Consider the following 18,182-nt stretch of genomic DNA (forward strand, 5'->3'; position numbering starts at 1 on the left):
ATAGAATCTAATGTTTATAGGACATATATAGTAGGTAGGCAAAATACATGTTATATATATGGCTGCAGTCCAAACAGGGGTGAACTATATTGTATATAGAAAAGCGCTTTTTTCCTTTTTGGTATATACCAGGGAATCTCCTCTTAAGGCAAATGGATATGCCGCAGTTAGTGCTGCTGTATAGGGAGTCTCTAGCAAGTATAGTAATTCAGTTGGAAAACACAGCATATACTTAGCTTAAGTCCTCCGGTTTTTGTTGTTTCCACTTTTCTTCTGCTTGCAAGCACCTGTGATGATTGCTTGGCGTGTGACGTCAACAGACAGTGGGAGTGGTGTAGCGTCACCAGGGACTGTGAGTGGCTGTAAACGGAAGGATCCAGTTGAATCAATCTTTACGTTGTCAGTTTTGCCAAGAGCTTTGACAAAAGGCTGTATCACAATGTTATATGTATGTTCACCTATCGTTGTCACACTCGTTTAGGAAATCTAAAATAAAGACACAGTATTTTGAACAGGTCAGGTGAATCACAACTGCTGAGATGGAAGGTGGCAACAATAGAGAGTGTATGTAGCAAGAAGATACTGAAAACCACAATAGTCACAGGATGTGTGAAGGCGGCTTTCCTGTATCAGCAGGCTGTAATTAATGTAAAGGAGGAGATTCGCTATGTTAACCCTATTGCAGGCTGAAAAGAGTGGCTACACTCTAGTCTGCAGTGAAAACATGAAACACAGTTCCTCCGGTAAGATGTTAATCAGAATACCCAAATTTATAGGAGATAAATGGTCAGAATGAACGATCAGTAATTATATGAAGTGTCAGCAGGCTTGTGTAAGTAAACTTGGAGCTTCACATATGAGAGTAGATATATGCGAAGGTTGGAACAATGTTAATAAACAAAAGAACACTGACAAGAAGACATATGCATTTTGAGAATATTATAATGGTAAGCGTTATAGTGCTGGCACATATCAAGGCTGAGAGTCAGAAGTAGTAACACTTACAGCGTAGTCGGAAGAGCAGGCTAGAGCTGAGTAGCGAGAGAGAGAGCAGCTGGCGTGTGACGTCACCGCGGTAGTTGCGGAGCTCCGTGGAAGTGCTGAGACAGGAGCAGTAGCGTCCAAGGTAATTGTAAGAAAACAATTGAAGTGGAGGTTAGTAAATCACAGGAGTTTCAGAGGAAACTGAAGGTTGCAAGTAAAAAGCAACAGCAGCAAAGTTCGTGAGAAAACTTGAATCCAAAGAAAAACTTGCTGGTAGCAAATTTGAGTGAGCAGAGTTCAGACAAAACTGGCTAGGCAATTGAAGTGTATAACAATACTAAGCAAAGAATGAGTGAAACAGGTGTGCCTTAAATAGGGTGGAGACAGGTATGAGAAGCAGTGATCCTTAAAGGGACAGTACAACCAAGGATAGTGTATATGGCAGAGATGTATATCCTGACAGGATCCCCCCTTCAAAGAGCGACTCCGGAGCTCAGGGTCCAGGAGAGTCGGGATTCCGTTGATGAAAACGAGACACCAACCTGGGTGCGGAGATGTTAACAGAGGGTTCCCAAGAATCCTCATCAGGTGGGTAACCCTTCCAGCTTACCAGGTACTGTAAAACCCCATTCATCATGCGGGAATCTTTGATGGATTGAACCTCATATTCGATATCAGGGTCGACAGAAACCAGAGGAAGAGAAGAAGATGAGGCGGAACCCCTCACTGCCCGGTAAGGTTTCAGAAGGGAGACATGAAATGTCGGGTGGATTTTCATAGTAGGAGGTAGGGTGAGACGAACAGCATTGGCATTGACGATATGAGCTATGGGATAAGGACCAACAAAGAGTGGGGATAACTTCCTGCATGGAGTGTTCATACGTAAATGTTTTGTAGAAAGCCATACCAAGTCACCTACTTCATATTTTGGAGGAGCTGTCCTGCGTCTGTCGTAGTACCGTTTATAGAGCCTTTTTGCGTTTTCAATGGAGGATTCAATACGAGTGAAATTCGAGGAAATGCTTTGGGAAAGCTCAGCGATTGAAGGAGAAGAAGAATCTTGAGTAGGATACAATTGGAATGTTGGATGAAATCCGTAATTTGAGTAGAATGGAGTTTGATTAGTGGTGGCATGTAAGGTGTTGTTATAGCAAAATTCAGCGTATGGTAGTAAGTCCGCCCAAAGATGTTGTTCAGAAGAACAAAAAGACCTTAGGAATTGTTCCAGCCATTGGTTACAGCGTTCGGTCTGTCCATTTGACTGGGGATGGTATGCGGTTGTAAGCCGCCTGTCAATATGGAAGAGTTTGCAGAACTCCGACCAGAGTTTACTGGAGAATTGAGTGCCTCTGTCACTTAAAACGGTCTTTGGCAGGCCATGCAGCTTGATGACATTAGAAATAAGAAGCTGAACAGTTTCTATTGAAGTAGGTAGTTTATGGTACGGGATAAAATGACACATTTTTGTGAAAAGATCCACTACAACCATGATGGTGTTGTTCCTTGAGGAAAGAGGTAGGTCGACTATAAAATCGAGAGCAATTTCGGACCACGGTGTCTTAGGAGTAGGTAAAGGCAGTAAAAGACCATATGGTGGTTGTTTATTCCTTTTTGATATGGTACAAATGCTGCAGGAGTGGACATGTTGGGATACATCGGCAGTCATATTTGGCCACCAATAACTCCTTTTCGCTAATTCCAGGGTCTTTTTTATACCAGGGTGACCAGCGAGTGGAGAGTCATGTAATGATTCCAGCAGAGGTAGACGGAGTATGGGAGGAATGTATAAACGGGAGCCATGATAATAACATCCATCGGACTTCAACTGTAGTTCCTGTAGTGGTTTTAAAGAATCCTTCTGTTGTTCGGTATGAATAATAGGCCTGGTGTCGTATGTGAAACAGAGGAAATTTTCCGAAGGAATTATACTTTGTTGAGATGGTTGTGAGATGGACTCAGGTGGTATGCGAGAAAGTGCATCAGCTTTCTGATTTTTTGTTGAAGGTCGATAGGTAATAAGGAAATTAAAACGTGAGAAAAACAAATTCCATCTAACTTGACGGGAGGTGAGTGTTCGGGAGGTTTTTAAATACTGAAGGTTACGGTGATCAGTATAGATGAGAGTAGGGTAGGTAGTACCCTCTAAAAGATGTCGCCAATGTTCCAGGGATAGTTTAATTGCAAGTAGTTCTTTATCCCCGATAGGATAGTTTTGTTCAGAGATGTTTAAGGTCCTGGAATAAAAACCGACAGGATGGAGAGGTTTATCTAGATTCTCCCGTTGTGATAGTACTGCTCCAATTGCGAAGTTGGATGCATCAACCTCTAAAATGAACTGAAGTTTTGGGTCAGGAAAACGTAGAATGGGTGCACTGGTGAATTTCTGTTTGAGTGTATTAAAAGCTGATTGACAGTCTTGAGTCCACTTGAATGGAATCTTGACTTTTGTGAGTGTGGTTAGAGGAGTTGCCAGTTTAGAAAAATCTTTGATAAACTTACGGTAGAAGTTTGCGAAACCCATAAAGGATTGAACCTGGCGTCTGGTCTTTGGGGTAGGCCAGTTCAGTACTGCTTCAATTTTTTTATTCTCCATAAAAATTCCTGAAGGGGATATTTCATATCCAAGGAAAGATATGGTCTGGGAATTGAAAACACATTTTTCAGCTTTTGCATAGAGGAAATTGCTTCTAAGCCGGGAAAGAACTTGCCTCACATGTAGAATGTGCTGTTCTAAAGTTTTAGAGTAGATGAGAATATCATCTAAGTATATGACTATGTTGACATCAAGGAGGTCTCTAAAAAGATCATTTATTAAGTGCTGAAAAGCAGCAGGCGCATTACACAACCCGAATGGCATGACTACGTACTCGAATAAACCATAACGGGTTCGGAACGCAGTCAGCCATTCGTCTCCTGATCTTATTCGGAGAAGGTTGTAAGCACCCCTTAAATCCAATTTTGTAAAAAACTTAGCTCCCTCTAGTCTCTCAATAAGCTCTGGTATGAGGGGTAAAGGGTAGCGGTTTTTTACCGTAATTTTATTTAGCTGACGGTAATCGACTATAGGTCTAAGAGTGCCGTCTTTGTTTTTAACAAAAAATATTCCGGCCCCAGCCGGCGAGGTCGAGGGTCGGATGAACCCTTTTCTAAGGTTCTCTTCTAAATATGTCTTTAGGTGTTTTAGCTCAGTATGAGATAAGGGAAATATGTGCCCAATCGGGATCTCTGACCCAGGGAGTATGTCTATGGGGCAGTCGTATTTTCTATGTGGAGGCAGACTCTCTGCCTCCTTTTTGCTAAAAACATCAGAAAAATCGCTATAAACCTCTGGTATGGGTGGTATGTCCGGAGTGTCAGAAATTTGTAATACTGTACTGGGGAGACAAGTACTTTGGCAGTATGATGAATTGTAATTAAGTGTGGAATTGGACCAGTCTATCTGGGGGTTGTGTGCATGCAACCATTGCATCCCCAAAACCACCTGAGAGACCGGGCAATTTATTACATCGAAAGAGAGATATTCTCTATGCTGATCATGAGAGACCACAAGTAGGGGTATGGTATGAAATTCAACAGGCCCAGAAGAAATATTTTTTCCATCTATCCCTCTCAAATAAACAGGAGACTGTTTCTGCATCAGTGGTATTTTATTTACAGTGCAAAATTCCTTATCTATATAAGAAGCCGTGGCACCAGAATCAATTATCGCGGTGGCGTGAAGACGAAGTTGTTCCCACTGTAACAGAAGAGGGATTTTTATGTAAGTAACTGAACTCTGTTGAGTAGTACAACAATAAAAGTCTGTTAAGGTCTTACCCTTGTTTTGTTTTAGGAGAGAAGGGCAGTCTTTCACAGTGTGTTCGTCAGAGGCACAGTACAGGCATAGATTATTGGAACGACGTCTGAGCTTCTCTTGAGGAGACAGAGGACCTTTGATGAAGGCAATGTCCATGGGTTCAGGGGTGTTTTTGTGTAAGGAAGAGGCATGTGTGGGGTAGGAAGTTTTCCTAGGGTTAGAGTCATGCCCAGTCTTTTCTTGGTACCTTTCCCTGAGGCGCCTATCTATTGTAATACTAAGTGACATGAGGTCTTCTAAGGTATCTGGGATATCTGTGCGAGACAACTCGTCTTTTATTCCCTCAGAGAGGCCGAGTCTGAACTGGTTCCTAAGGGACAGATTGTTCCATTGAGAGTCCTTTGCCCATTTTTTAAATTCTGTGATGTAGTCTTCGACTACCCTCTTCTTTTGCTTAAGGCCACGCATGGCGTTTTCAGCTGTAAGCTGTTTGTATGGATCCTCATACAATTGATCCATTGAGACAAAAAAATTATCCAAAGAATTCAATATCTCTTCATTATTCTCAAAGTAAGTGTTTGCCCATGTACGGGGTTCACCTCTAAGGTAAGATATGGTCGTGAGTACTCTAATCCTATCGTTTGGGTAGGTATGAGGTCTCAAAGCAAACAATAACAGGCATGCATTTTTAAACTCTCTGTAGAGAGTCCTGTCTCCATGGAAACAATCTGGAGGACTAACCTGGGGTTCATATATAGGTGTTCTTTTGTCTACTACATCCCTAATGTATGCTTTAAGGTTATCATTCTCCACTTTTAATGCGTTTAAACCATTTGTTAACAAATCTACTCTTTGTGTTAATGCCTGCATGTGAGTGTTAATCTCAGCTGGATCCATAGGTTTTAAAAGGGCTTAGTATTCTGTCACACTCGTTTAGGAAATCTAAAATAAAGACACAGTATTTTGAACAGGTCAGGTGAATCACAACTGCTGAGATGGAAGGTGGCAACAATAGAGAGTGTATGTAGCAAGAAGATACTGAAAACCACAATAGTCACAGGATGTGTGAAGGCGGCTTTCCTGTATCAGCAGGCTGTAATTAATGTAAAGGAGGAGATTCGCTATGTTAACCCTATTGCAGGCTGAAAAGAGTGGCTACACTCTAGTCTGCAGTGAAAACATGAAACACAGTTCCTCCGGTAAGATGTTAATCAGAATACCCAAATTTATAGGAGATAAATGGTCAGAATGAACGATCAGTAATTATATGAAGTGTCAGCAGGCTTGTGTAAGTAAACTTGGAGCTTCACATATGAGAGTAGATATATGCGAAGGTTGGAACAATGTTAATAAACAAAAGAACACTGACAAGAAGACATATGCATTTTGAGAATATTATAATGGTAAGCGTTATAGTGCTGGCACATATCAAGGCTGAGAGTCAGAAGTAGTAACACTTACAGCGTAGTCGGAAGAGCAGGCTAGAGCTGAGTAGCGAGAGAGAGAGCAGCTGGCGTGTGACGTCACCGCGGTAGTTGCGGAGCTCCGTGGAAGTGCTGAGACAGGAGCAGTAGCGTCCAAGGTAATTGTAAGAAAACAATTGAAGTGGAGGTTAGTAAATCACAGGAGTTTCAGAGGAAACTGAAGGTTGCAAGTAAAAAGCAACAGCAGCAAAGTTCGTGAGAAAACTTGAATCCAAAGAAAAACTTGCTGGTAGCAAATTTGAGTGAGCAGAGTTCAGACAAAACTGGCTAGGCAATTGAAGTGTATAACAATACTAAGCAAAGAATGAGTGAAACAGGTGTGCCTTAAATAGGGTGGAGACAGGTATGAGAAGCAGTGATCCTTAAAGGGACAGTACAACCAAGGATAGTGTATATGGCAGAGATGTATATCCTGACAATCGTATAGGCACATCTTCCATTGCACTCCAATAGCACACTCCTCAAACCACTTACTCCACTGTCGGAGTCACACCAGGAAAATTCGTAGCTCACTTGAAATGTACAGCTGCATGTATAGAGCCAAAATGTCTCTGAAGAAACATGAGATTCAGGGAATAGGTCTAGTCAGGTGCACTAGAAATTCTGGCCCACGGTACATTCGACAGGTACCTGGGTTCTCATAAACACATAGTGCCAACGCACGTTTCTCCCCCACCTCCAGTATGTGTTACAGGGGATCATCAGGGCATATAGAGTCCTCAATGGACTTCCTCTTTTATGCAGATATCTAATTGCTTACAGGTGTTTTTTCCCAAGTATCCTTGCAACACCTTAAAGCTGTATCACTTTTAACCCTGTATCAAAAAGCCTCTCAAAACTCAAAATTGTGTTAGAAAGTAATAGCTACATATATGTTGGTTCAACCTAATTCCTGGTTACCCCCAATACTTTCAATTACACAACAGAAGAGAGATAGAAATTACTCTCTATCCTGGCGCACACTTCAAACAGATGTTTATTATATTTAAAACGAATGAAAATTTATAAAAAGTGGACAATTTTCTTGATTTAATGACAGTTTTCAACTGCGGTGCTCCTGTCCGGTCTTCTATGTTGGAAAAACGAAAAGATTGGTGAAGGACCGAGTACAGGAGCACAGAGACGATATTCTCCACTCCAGAGAAACTAACGTTGCTAGGCATTTTTGTAATGTACATAATAAAAATGTAGATTCATTGAAATTTATCATAATAGATAAAGGCATCACAAATGGACGTGGTGGCAATAATGATAGGGTCCTCCTGCAAAAAGAGGCGAAATGGATCTACAGACTGGGAACTAGGTTCCCAAAAGGTTTAAATGATAAGCTTGAATTTGTCCACTTTTTATAAATTTTCATTCGTTTTAAATATAATAAACATCTGTTTGAAGTGTGCGCCAGGATAGAGAGTAATTTCTATCTCTCTTCTGTTGTGTAATTGAAAGTATTGGGGGTAACCAGGAATTAGGTTGAACCAACATATATGTAGCTATTACTTTCTAACACAATTTTGAGTTTTGAGAGGCTTTTTGATACAGGGTTAAAAGTGATACAGCTTTAAGGTGTTGCAAGGATACTTGGGAAAAAACACCTGTAAGCAATTAGATATCTGCATAAAAGAGGAAGTCCATTGAGGACTCTATATGCCCTGATGATCCCCTGTAACACATACTGGAGGTGGGGGAGAAACGTGCGTTGGCACTATGTGTTTATGAGAACCCAGGTACCTGTCGAATGTACCGTGGGCCAGAATTTCTAGTGCACCTGACTAGACCTATTCCCTGAATCTCATGTTTCTTCAGAGACATTTTGGCTCTATACATGCAGCTGTACATTTCAAGTGAGCTACGAATTTTCCTGGTGTGACTCCGACAGTGGAGTAAGTGGTTTGAGGAGTGTGCTATTGGAGTGCAATGGAAGATGTGCCTATACGATAGGTGAACATACATATAACATTGTGATACAGCCTTTTGTCAAAGCTCTTGGCAAAACTGACAACGTAAAGATTGATTCAACTGGATCCTTCCGTTTACAGCCACTCACAGTCCCTGGTGACGCTACACCACTCCCACTGTCTGTTGACGTCACACGCCAAGCAATCATCACAGGTGCTTGCAAGCAGAAGAAAAGTGGAAGCAACAAAAACCGGAGGACTTAAGCTAAGTATATGCTGTGTTTTCCAACTGAATTGCTATACTTGCTAGAGACTCCCTATACAGCAGCACTAACTGCGGCATATCCATTTGCCTTAAGAGGAGATTCCCTGGTATATACCAAAAAGGAAAAAAGCGCTTTTCTATATACAATATAGTTCACCCCTGTTTGGACTGCAGCCATATATATAACATGTATTTTTCCTACCTACTATATATGTCTTATAAACATTAGATTCTATGTACAATTCATTATAAACATAAGTTTTCTGGCTAACCCCTGATTGTTTATGATGTTTTTTCTGAGATTTATAGTATAGGGAAAGAATTAGGTCTCAGTGCACTTTAAATGTTTTAGATTTTGCTGTCTTTAGTGGTGACTGAAATTGACAGATAAGATATTGCTATATACTGAAGTGTATTTTGGGAACTTATTATTAATAAATTTTTGAAAGTCTCTTATGTGTGCCGTTTATTTATCCCTTGCTGTTCTAGGGTAATCTTATATACCCTGGTATTTTTTCTATCTTTATTATATATTGTATAACTTTATAACACTTAGGTCTAGTTTCCAGTGATGGTGATAACTTTATAACACTTAGGTCTAGTTTCCAGTGATGGTGATAACTTTATAACACTTAGGTCTAGTTTCCAGTGATGGTGATAACTTTATAACACTCAGGTCTAGCCTCCAGTGGTGATAACTTTATAACACTTAGGTCTAGTTTCCAGTGATGGTCATAACTTTATAACACTTAGGTCTAGTTTCCAGTGATGGTGATAACTTTATAACACTCAGGTCTAGTTTCCAGTGGTGATGATAACTTTGTAACACTCAGGTCTAGTTTCCAGTGATGGTGGTAACTTTATTACACATAAGTCTAATTTCCAGTGATAATGCTAACTTTATAACACTCAGGTCTAGTCTCCAGTGGTGATAACTTTATAACACTTAAGTGTAGTTTTGAGTGGTGATGATAACTTTATAACACTTAGGTCTAGTTTCCAGTGATGGTCATAACTTTATAACACTTAGGTCTAGTTTCCAGTGATGGTGATAACTTTATAACACTCAGGTCTAGTCTCCAGTGGTGATAACTTTATAACACTTAAGTGTAGTTTTGAGTGGTGATGATAACTTTGTAACACTTAGGTCTATTTTCCAGTGATGGTGATAACTTTATAACACTTAGGTCTAGCCTCCAGTGGTGATTACTTTATAACACTCAGGTCTAGCATCCAGTGGCGATAACTTTATAACACCTAGGTCTAGCCTCCAGTGGTGATAACTTTATAACACTTAGGTCTATTTTCCAGTGATGGTGATAACTTTATAACACTTAGGTCTAGCCTCCAGAGGTGATAACTTTATAACACTCAGGTCTAGCCTCTATTGGTGATAACTTTATAACACTTAGGTCTAGCCTCCAGTGGTGATAACTTTATAACACCTAGGTCTAGTTTCCAGTGATGGTCATAACTTTATAACACTTAGGTCTAGTTTCCAGTGATGGTGATAACTTTATAACACTCAGGTCTAGTTTCCAGTGATGGTGATAACTTTATAACACTTAGGTCTAGTTTCCAGTGATGGTTATAACTTTATAACACTTAAGTCTAGCCTCCAGTGGGGATAACTTTATAACACTTAGGTCTAGCCTCCAGTGGTGATAATTTTATAACACTCAGGTCTAGCCTCCAGTGGTGATAACTTTATAACACTTAGGTCTAGTTTCCAGTGGTGGTGATAACTTTATACCACTCAGGTCTAGCCTCCAGTGGTGATAACTTTATAACACTTAGGTCTAGTTTCCAGTGATGGTGATAACTTTATAATACTCAGGTCTAGCCTCCAGTGGTGATAACTTTATAACACTTAGGTCTAGTTTCCAGTGATGGTGATAACTTTATAAAACTCAGGTCTAGCCTCCAGTGGTGATAACTTTATAACACTTAGGTCTAGTTTCCAGTGATGGCGATAACTTTGTAACACTCAGGTCTAGCCTCCAGTGGTGATAACTGTATAACACTTAGGTCTAGTTTCCAGTGATGGTGATAACTTTATAACACTTAGGTCTAGCCTCCAGTGGTGATAACTGTATAACACTTAGGTCTAGTTTCCAGTGATGGTGATAACTTTGTAACACTTAGGTCTAGCCTCCAGTGGTGATAACTTTATAACACTTAGGTCTAGTTTCCAGTGATGGTGATAACTTTGTAACACTTAGGTCTAGCCTCCAGTGGTGATAACTTTATAACACTTAGGTCTAGTTTCCAGTGATGTTGCTAACTTTATAACACTTAGGTCTAGCCTCCAGTGGTGATAACTTTATAACACTTAGGTCTAGCCTCTAGTGGTGATAACTTTATAACACTTATGTCTAGTTTCCAGTGATGGTGATAATTTTCTAACACTCAGGTCTAGTTTCCAGTGGTGGTGATAACTTTATAACACTTAGGTCTAGTTTTCAGTGATGGTGATAACTTTATAACACATAAGTCTAGTTTCCAGTGGTGATGATAACTTTGTAACACTCAGGTCTAGTTTCCAGTGGTGGTGATAACTTTATAACACTTAGGTCTAGTTTCCAGTGATAATGATAACTTTATAACACATAAGTCTAGTTTCCAGTGGTGATGATAACTTTGTAACACTCAGGTCTAGTTTCCAGTGATGGTGATAACTTTATAACACTTAGGTCTAGTTTCCAGTGATGGTGATAACTTTATAACACTTAGGTCTAGTTTCCAGTGATAATGATAACTTTATAACAATGTGCAAGTAGTGATGGGTGTGGGGAGCGCTCTAAAAGAGCTGTGAGTATAAACTATGATTTGAAGTGTGTATACACTGTGATAGAATGTGTATGGATTTACCAAATATAATTTCTTTGAATAAATATAATTACTTTGAATCATAAATTTTTGTGTGGTTCTGGTGTTATATAGTGTCTCTCCAAAAAATGTGAACAAATAAACAATCAAAAACAAAACGTTGATTCTTAAAATTCTTCAAGGACAATTTTATAAAATCCTTCTATTTATTCAAAATGTGTATGCTCGGTGTATTATCACTGTACCTTTAGATAAATTGATGTGCCTCTAAATAAATTGATACACAAATTGTGCTTCAAAATGGATAGACCAACAAATCGTTATGAATTTGAAACGTGATGAATTTAAAACGTGATGAATTTAAATGAATAAACAAACAAATCGTGATGAAAAAAATGACTTAACTTCTAGATGAATAAACAAACAAATCGTGATAAATTTAAAAAACTTTACTAAGATAAAAAACAGTATAAGATCGTTTCAATCGTATTTTATGGTTATACCATACAATGAATCTGTTTAGAGCATGTGGGGGTACATCTTTATCGTAAAACAATGCTAAAAGTTCGGATTTTTAATCCTTATGGTGGAAGTTCGGATTTGTAATCCTTATGGTTTTCTTAAGTTGTGGCCACAACCAATTTTAAAACAGTTAAAATCCAAATGTAGTACTGTGCTGTTGTTAATTTTGCAGTTTATTCTCCCCCTAACCGGACCTCTGATATTCCTTACCTCCGTGTTTTCTTTGTATTACCTTGGGTTCTGGGAAGAGTGCTTTTTGTAAGTAGGTCGAGTTCTCCAAGCGGCTTTGCCGCTGTTTGAATTTCCTCCGCAACTACTTCCTACCCTGATGTGCGTGTGACGTTGACGTTGTACACGGAGGACCAATCAGGCAACCGGATCGTGGGGGGAGTGTTTCTTGTACTGGAGCCAATCTTTCCACACTCGATGTCAGGTTTTCTACGCGTTTCAGCGCCGTAACTTGCGCCTTTATCAAGACTGTATCTTGACAGTCTTGATAAAGGCGCAAGTTACGGCGCTGAAACGCGTAGAAAACCTGACATCGAGTGTGGAAAGATTGGCTCCAGTACAAGAAACACTCCCCCCACGATCCGGTTGCCTGATTGGTCCTCCGTGTACAACGTCAACGTCACACGCACATCAGGGTAGGAAGTAGTTGCGGAGGAAATTCAAACAGCGGCAAAGCCGCTTGGAGAACTCGACCTACTTACAAAAAGCACTCTTCCCAGAACCCAAGGTAATACAAAGAAAACACGGAGGTAAGGAATATCAGAGGTCCGGTTAGGGGGAGAATAAACTGCAAAATTAACAACAGCACAGTACTACATTTGGATTTTAACTGTTTTAAAATTGGTTGTGGCCACAACTTAAGAAAACCATAAGGATTACAAATCCGAACTTCCACCATAAGGATTAAAAATCCGAACTTTTAGCATTGTTTTACGATAAAGATGTACCCCCACATGCTCTAAACAGATTCATTGTATGGTATAACCATAAAATACGATTGAAACGATCTTATACTGTTTTTTATCTTAGTAAAGTTTTTTAAATTTATCACGATTTGTTTGTTTATTCATCTAGAAGTTAAGTAATTTTTTTCATCACGATTTGTTTGTTTATTCATTTAAATTCATCACGTTTTAAATTCATCACGTTTCAAATTCATAACGATTTGTTGGTCTATCCATTTTGAAGCACAATTTGTGTATCAATTTATTTAGAGGCACATCAATTTATCTAAAGGTACAGTGATAATACACCGAGCATACACATTTTGAATAAATAGAAGGATTTTATAAAATTGTCCTTGAAGAATTTTAAGAATCAACGTTTTGTTTTTGATTGTTTATTTGTTCACATTTTTTGGAGAGACACTATATAACACCAGAACCACACAAAAATTTATGATTCAAAGTAATTATATTTATTCAAAGAAATTATATTTGGTAAATCCATACACATTCTATCACAGTGTATACACACTTCAAATCATAGTTTATACTCACAGCTCTTTTAGAGCGCTCCCCACACCCATCACTACTTGCACATTTCTATACATCTGATATTGGGAGCATATCAGATTTGGGGAAGCTAGTTGAGTCCTATCTACATATCACTCCACACTTTCCTTTTCTTGATAACTTTATAACACTCAGGTCTAGTTTCCAGTGCTGATAACTTTATAACACTTAAGTCTAGTTTCCAGTGGTGATGATAACTTTGTAACACTTAGGTCTATTTTCCAGTGGTGATAATAACTTTAGGACACTTAGGTCTAGTTTCCAGTGATGGTGATAACTTTATTACACATAAGTCTAGTTTCCAGTGATAATGATAACTTTGTAACACTCAGATCTAGTCTCCAGTGGTGATAACTTTATAACACTCAGGTCTAGTCTCTAGTGGTGATAACGTTATAACACTTAAGTGTAGTTTTCAGTGGTGATGGTAACTTTGTAAAACTTAGGTCTAGTCTCTAGTGGTGATAACTTTATAACACTTAAGTGTAGTTTCCAGTGATTGTGATAACTTTATTACACATAAGTCTAGTTTCCAGTGATAATGATAACTTTATAACACTCGGGTCTAGTCTCCAGTGGTGATAACTTTATAACACTCAGGTCTAGTCTCCAGTGGTGATAACTTTATAACACTCAGGTCTAGTCTCCAGTGGTGATAACTTTATAACACTCAGGTCTAGTCTCCAGTGGTGATAACTTTATAACACTCGGGTCTAGCCTCCAGTGGTGCTAACTTTATAACACTCAGGTCTAGTCTCCAGTGGTGATAACGTTATAACACTTAAGTGTAGTTTTCAGTGGTGATGATAACTTTGTAAAACTTAGGTCTATTTTTCAGTGGTGATGATAACTTTAGGACACTTAGGTCTAGTTTACAGCGGTGATGATAACTTTAGGACACTTAGGTATAGTTTCCAGTGGTGATGATAACTTTAGGACACTTAGGTCTAGTTTCCAGTGGTGATGATAACTTTAGGACACTTAGGTCTATTTTTCAGTGGTGATGATAACTTTAGGACACTTAGGTCTAGTTTACAGCGGTGATTATAACTTTAGGACACTTAGGTCTAGTTTCCAGTGGTGATGATAACTTTAGGACACTTAGGTCTAGTTTCCAGTGGTGATAACTTTAGGACACTTAGGTGTAGTTTACAGTGGTGATGATAACTTTGTAACACTTAGGTCAAATTTCCAGGGGCTCTAAAAATCTGATGCCATTAACGGCTGCACACAACAAGCTATTAATGAGCTCAGTGTGAACTGTGCACAAATGATCGTTTCTAGTTTGGTATGCCGAACCCAAATGAAAGTCCAACAGCTTTGTAAACTGCCATATGGTGTTATTTTTACCAACAGTTGTTTTTAACTGCTAATGTCCAGATGAACACAATTAACACCTTAGTTTTCACTGTTTTGTGTGTAGGTTCAGTACGGTAATGATTTGGTTTCTGCACTAATTGTAGTAATAGTAAGGATAATGTATCTGTATCATAGACTATGTAGTTAAAGGGACATTCCAGTCAAAATTTAAATGCACATAGATTTATTGCATCTTTAAATAGAAGCTTATTTGCAATATACAGGTATTGGCAAAAATGCTTCTAGTTATCACTGTTTTAGTGTTAACATTTTGAGTCATTACCAGATGGTACAAGCATTTTAGGCTCTCTGAGTAAGTGCCTTGTGTAAAATGCTGGTGCACGGTGCATACTTAAATACACGTTTGAAACAGCTAAAGCTTTTATTAGAAGCATTTTTGCTAATGAATGTATATTACAAAAATGCTTCTGTTCAATACCGAAATGCACCTTTGTGGTTTCCAATTTTGGCTGGAATATCCCTTTAAGGTTCTTGGATCCACATGGCCGGGATCTATAAAGACCAATCACTGCATTACTAATGTCCTTGGTTCTGTGGTCCTATTGGGTTTGTGTTTTTATTGGTGTAAACAATTATTTATTGTCTGATTGTGTTAAAACCTATTATTGTTTATTCTTATGATAATTAAATCAGCTTTAAACACTAAATCCCCTTATTATGTCTGATTAAGCATAGTGTAAAGTAATTAAGCTGCTTAGATTTCCTCTAATCGTGCTTTTCCCACTCACCAGAGACTTAAGCGTGTTTTGCATTCTTCAGTACCTATACTGTACATTATTGTATACAGGAAAGTTCTTCTCTGCGAAAAGCACAACTGGGCTAAAAGAGGCTGCTTCTGGGTTTTTAAGTCGCCATAGGACAAGCTACCAAGCTGTTGTTCGTCCCTGGTAGAGCGCCTTTCTTTCTGTATGCATTTCTACAAGCACAGTGAATGTTTACAGCACTGCACAAGCACATTTTTATCTGGGCTCTGATTGGTTTCATATACATACTCATGGAAGTTTTCAATTGGTGTTTGCTCTGAAATAGGAAAATGCCTTTAAAACAGTGAGTTTAATGCATTGTAAAGCACCCCGTGTTTTTTCATACGGTGATGTGGTTACATTTCTGATCTTTGGTCCTTTTCTTCAGTGATGATGATATGCAAAGCATTGCCAGCCTTCTGAGTCTGAAGCCCACTGATATCGCTGATCTCGATGACTTTAATGATGATGAAGATGACGAGAAGCCACGACCCGGCAGGAATCCTCTAGGGAATATTTATCGAGGTGAACTATCCCCCTTAACGACTTCAGACACTTTTAGCGCAGTTATCTAAAGTTCTCTGGGCTTCTGAGATATTCTAAGGAATCTGACCAGTACTATGAAGCCTGTAGAGGAATTCTATCAAGGCAGTTTTTATCTTGAGGACAACAGGTCACTCACACATTACAATAGGGCTTACAAAAATCATAATTTAAAAATTTAATTAATTAAATTTTGAAAAAAAAGTTAAATCGCATTAAAAAAAATTGTTCTGCAAAAAATTGTATTTAATGGAAAATTTGTGTTGAAATTACACAGAAATAACTTTAAATTTAATGCACGCAGTTGATATTTAATTAAACTAACCGCGCATGCAAAAAAACAAATGCTGTGAAATCCATACTTACAAAGCATAATGTTATCCTTATTGTGAAATGAGTTTCCTAACCTCTGTTTGGGGACTTCCGTGTTCACAGCTGAAATTTCTACTTAAAGGGAAATAAAACCCCATTGTTTTTATTCATGATTCATATAGAAAATACAATTTTAAACAACTTTCCAATGTATTTTTATAACCTATGTTTCTTTGTTTTTTTGTTATCCTTTGTTGAAAAGCAGGAAGGTAAGTTTGGGAGGGGGCACTTGTCTGGAACACTATATGGCAGGAGTTTTGCAAGAGCACTAGAGGGGAGCACTATTTCCTGTCATGTGGTGCTTCAGACATCTACCTAGGTATCTCAAAGAATAACAAGAGAACGAAGCAAATTTGATAATAGAAGTAAAGTGGAAAATTGTATTGTCTCTCTGAATCATGAAAGAAAAAATTTGGGATTTTTATGTCCCTTTAAGGTCTGGCATATTCTCTAAACTAAACATTTTTCACCTGCAGATCTTGCTGTTTTATCTTGCTAACTAAAAAAGAGTAGTCGAAAATGTGTCAAATACGGAAAAACGCTTATTAACCTAACAGAAAACACATGCATACAAAAATAGCGACAACATTAAGTTACTGTACACTGACAGCAGTGTAATCTGATGTGTATTAGCTGCAGTATTTAGTTTTTATACTGTGTCCTCTGCTAACTTCCCCCTCCCTAGAGAAGTTCCCCTTTCCAGGAAACGTCATTACTTCCTATGGGGAGCACCTCGTATATCATAGGCCAGCCCCTTATTTCAATAATTTCTTGATGGCAGTCCCTGTGAGTGTCAGCCATGTTTGTCACATTTCATCCAGTAAATTTGAGATAATTGTGACCCTTGTGTGACCACATATCCCTCAACCGGTCACTTTCTACCTTGTAACGGGTTTTACCCCAACAGTAACAGCTTCCAAAAGAAAATAATTTCAGTCATGTTACTTTTCTGTCTCTTTTCTTTATCGCACTTTTTATCTTTTCTTTAAAACCTTTCTTTTATCTCTCTCTGTGCTCTCTTTTCTCTAGGTTATGTTAAAAACATAATTTCCGAAGTCTTCTCAGGTAAACTGTCTCTCTGCCTTTCTCTTTTTACCCTTCTCCTCTTGTTTAACATGGTCATGTGCCTGTCAATGGTGTATTTATATTAGTATGCAACGATAAAAAGACACTAATAGAAGTCCGTTCATGTATTTTATTAAAAAAATAATAATTGTAGCATCTTTATTTTTTAATAAAATTACTGCACTAAAACAGAAGAAGGGAAACGCAGTCAATGCTTCACAATGCTTCACAAGAACTGCTGGTGCAATGATAAATGCGCTACATCATATCATGTCCGCTCGCACTTTCATAAATCTACCCCTTAGAGTTATTATTAAGAATACCAATGTTGTTCTTGTCATAAAAATGAAAACTGTTGTATAACAAGCTCAAAATCATGGAATTCCAATCCCACCTCTATCCTAAAGATACTGGACTATATTATGATGAATTTATCAAGGACTAAAGCCGTACGACACGGCAGGGGTATTACACATCCATTACAGAACAATAATTGTCAATGTATCTTTTATTACTGCCATTGTTGTATGGTACTCTTTCTTACAATAAAGCTTGTTTAAAAAAAAACCAAAAAAAAAACAGCACTGAAAAGTTCCTTTACATTGCGGTCTATGGGAACTGTGTGTTCCCTGTAAATATATATGTATATGCTTACTGTATATACATATATATTTATGTGTTACTATGTGTATATACATATATATTTATGTGTTAGTATGTGTATATACATATATATTTATGTGTTACTATGTGTATATACATATATATTTATGTGTTAGTA

General features: G+C 38.3%; 1 protein-coding gene across 1 annotated transcript in view; it reads left to right on the top strand.

Annotated features, from left to right (window-relative positions):
• LOC128643315 (EH domain-binding protein 1-like) overlaps positions 1-17,982 on the top strand; it is a 60,102-nt gene extending 42,120 nt beyond the window's left edge. Inside the window, exons 3-4 of the mRNA XM_053696252.1 lie at positions 15,810-15,946; positions 17,366-17,982. Of these exons, the coding sequence (XP_053552227.1) occupies positions 15,810-15,946; positions 17,366-17,487 (259 nt within the window). The 3' untranslated portion in view covers positions 17,488-17,982. The remainder of the gene's footprint in view (positions 1-15,809; positions 15,947-17,365) is intronic.
• Positions 17,983-18,182: the final 200 nt, after the last annotated feature.

The sequence above is a fragment of the Bombina bombina genome, unplaced genomic scaffold (assembly GCF_027579735.1).
Source record: "Bombina bombina isolate aBomBom1 unplaced genomic scaffold, aBomBom1.pri scaffold_982, whole genome shotgun sequence".
Taxonomy (NCBI): Eukaryota; Metazoa; Chordata; class Amphibia; order Anura; family Bombinatoridae; genus Bombina; species Bombina bombina.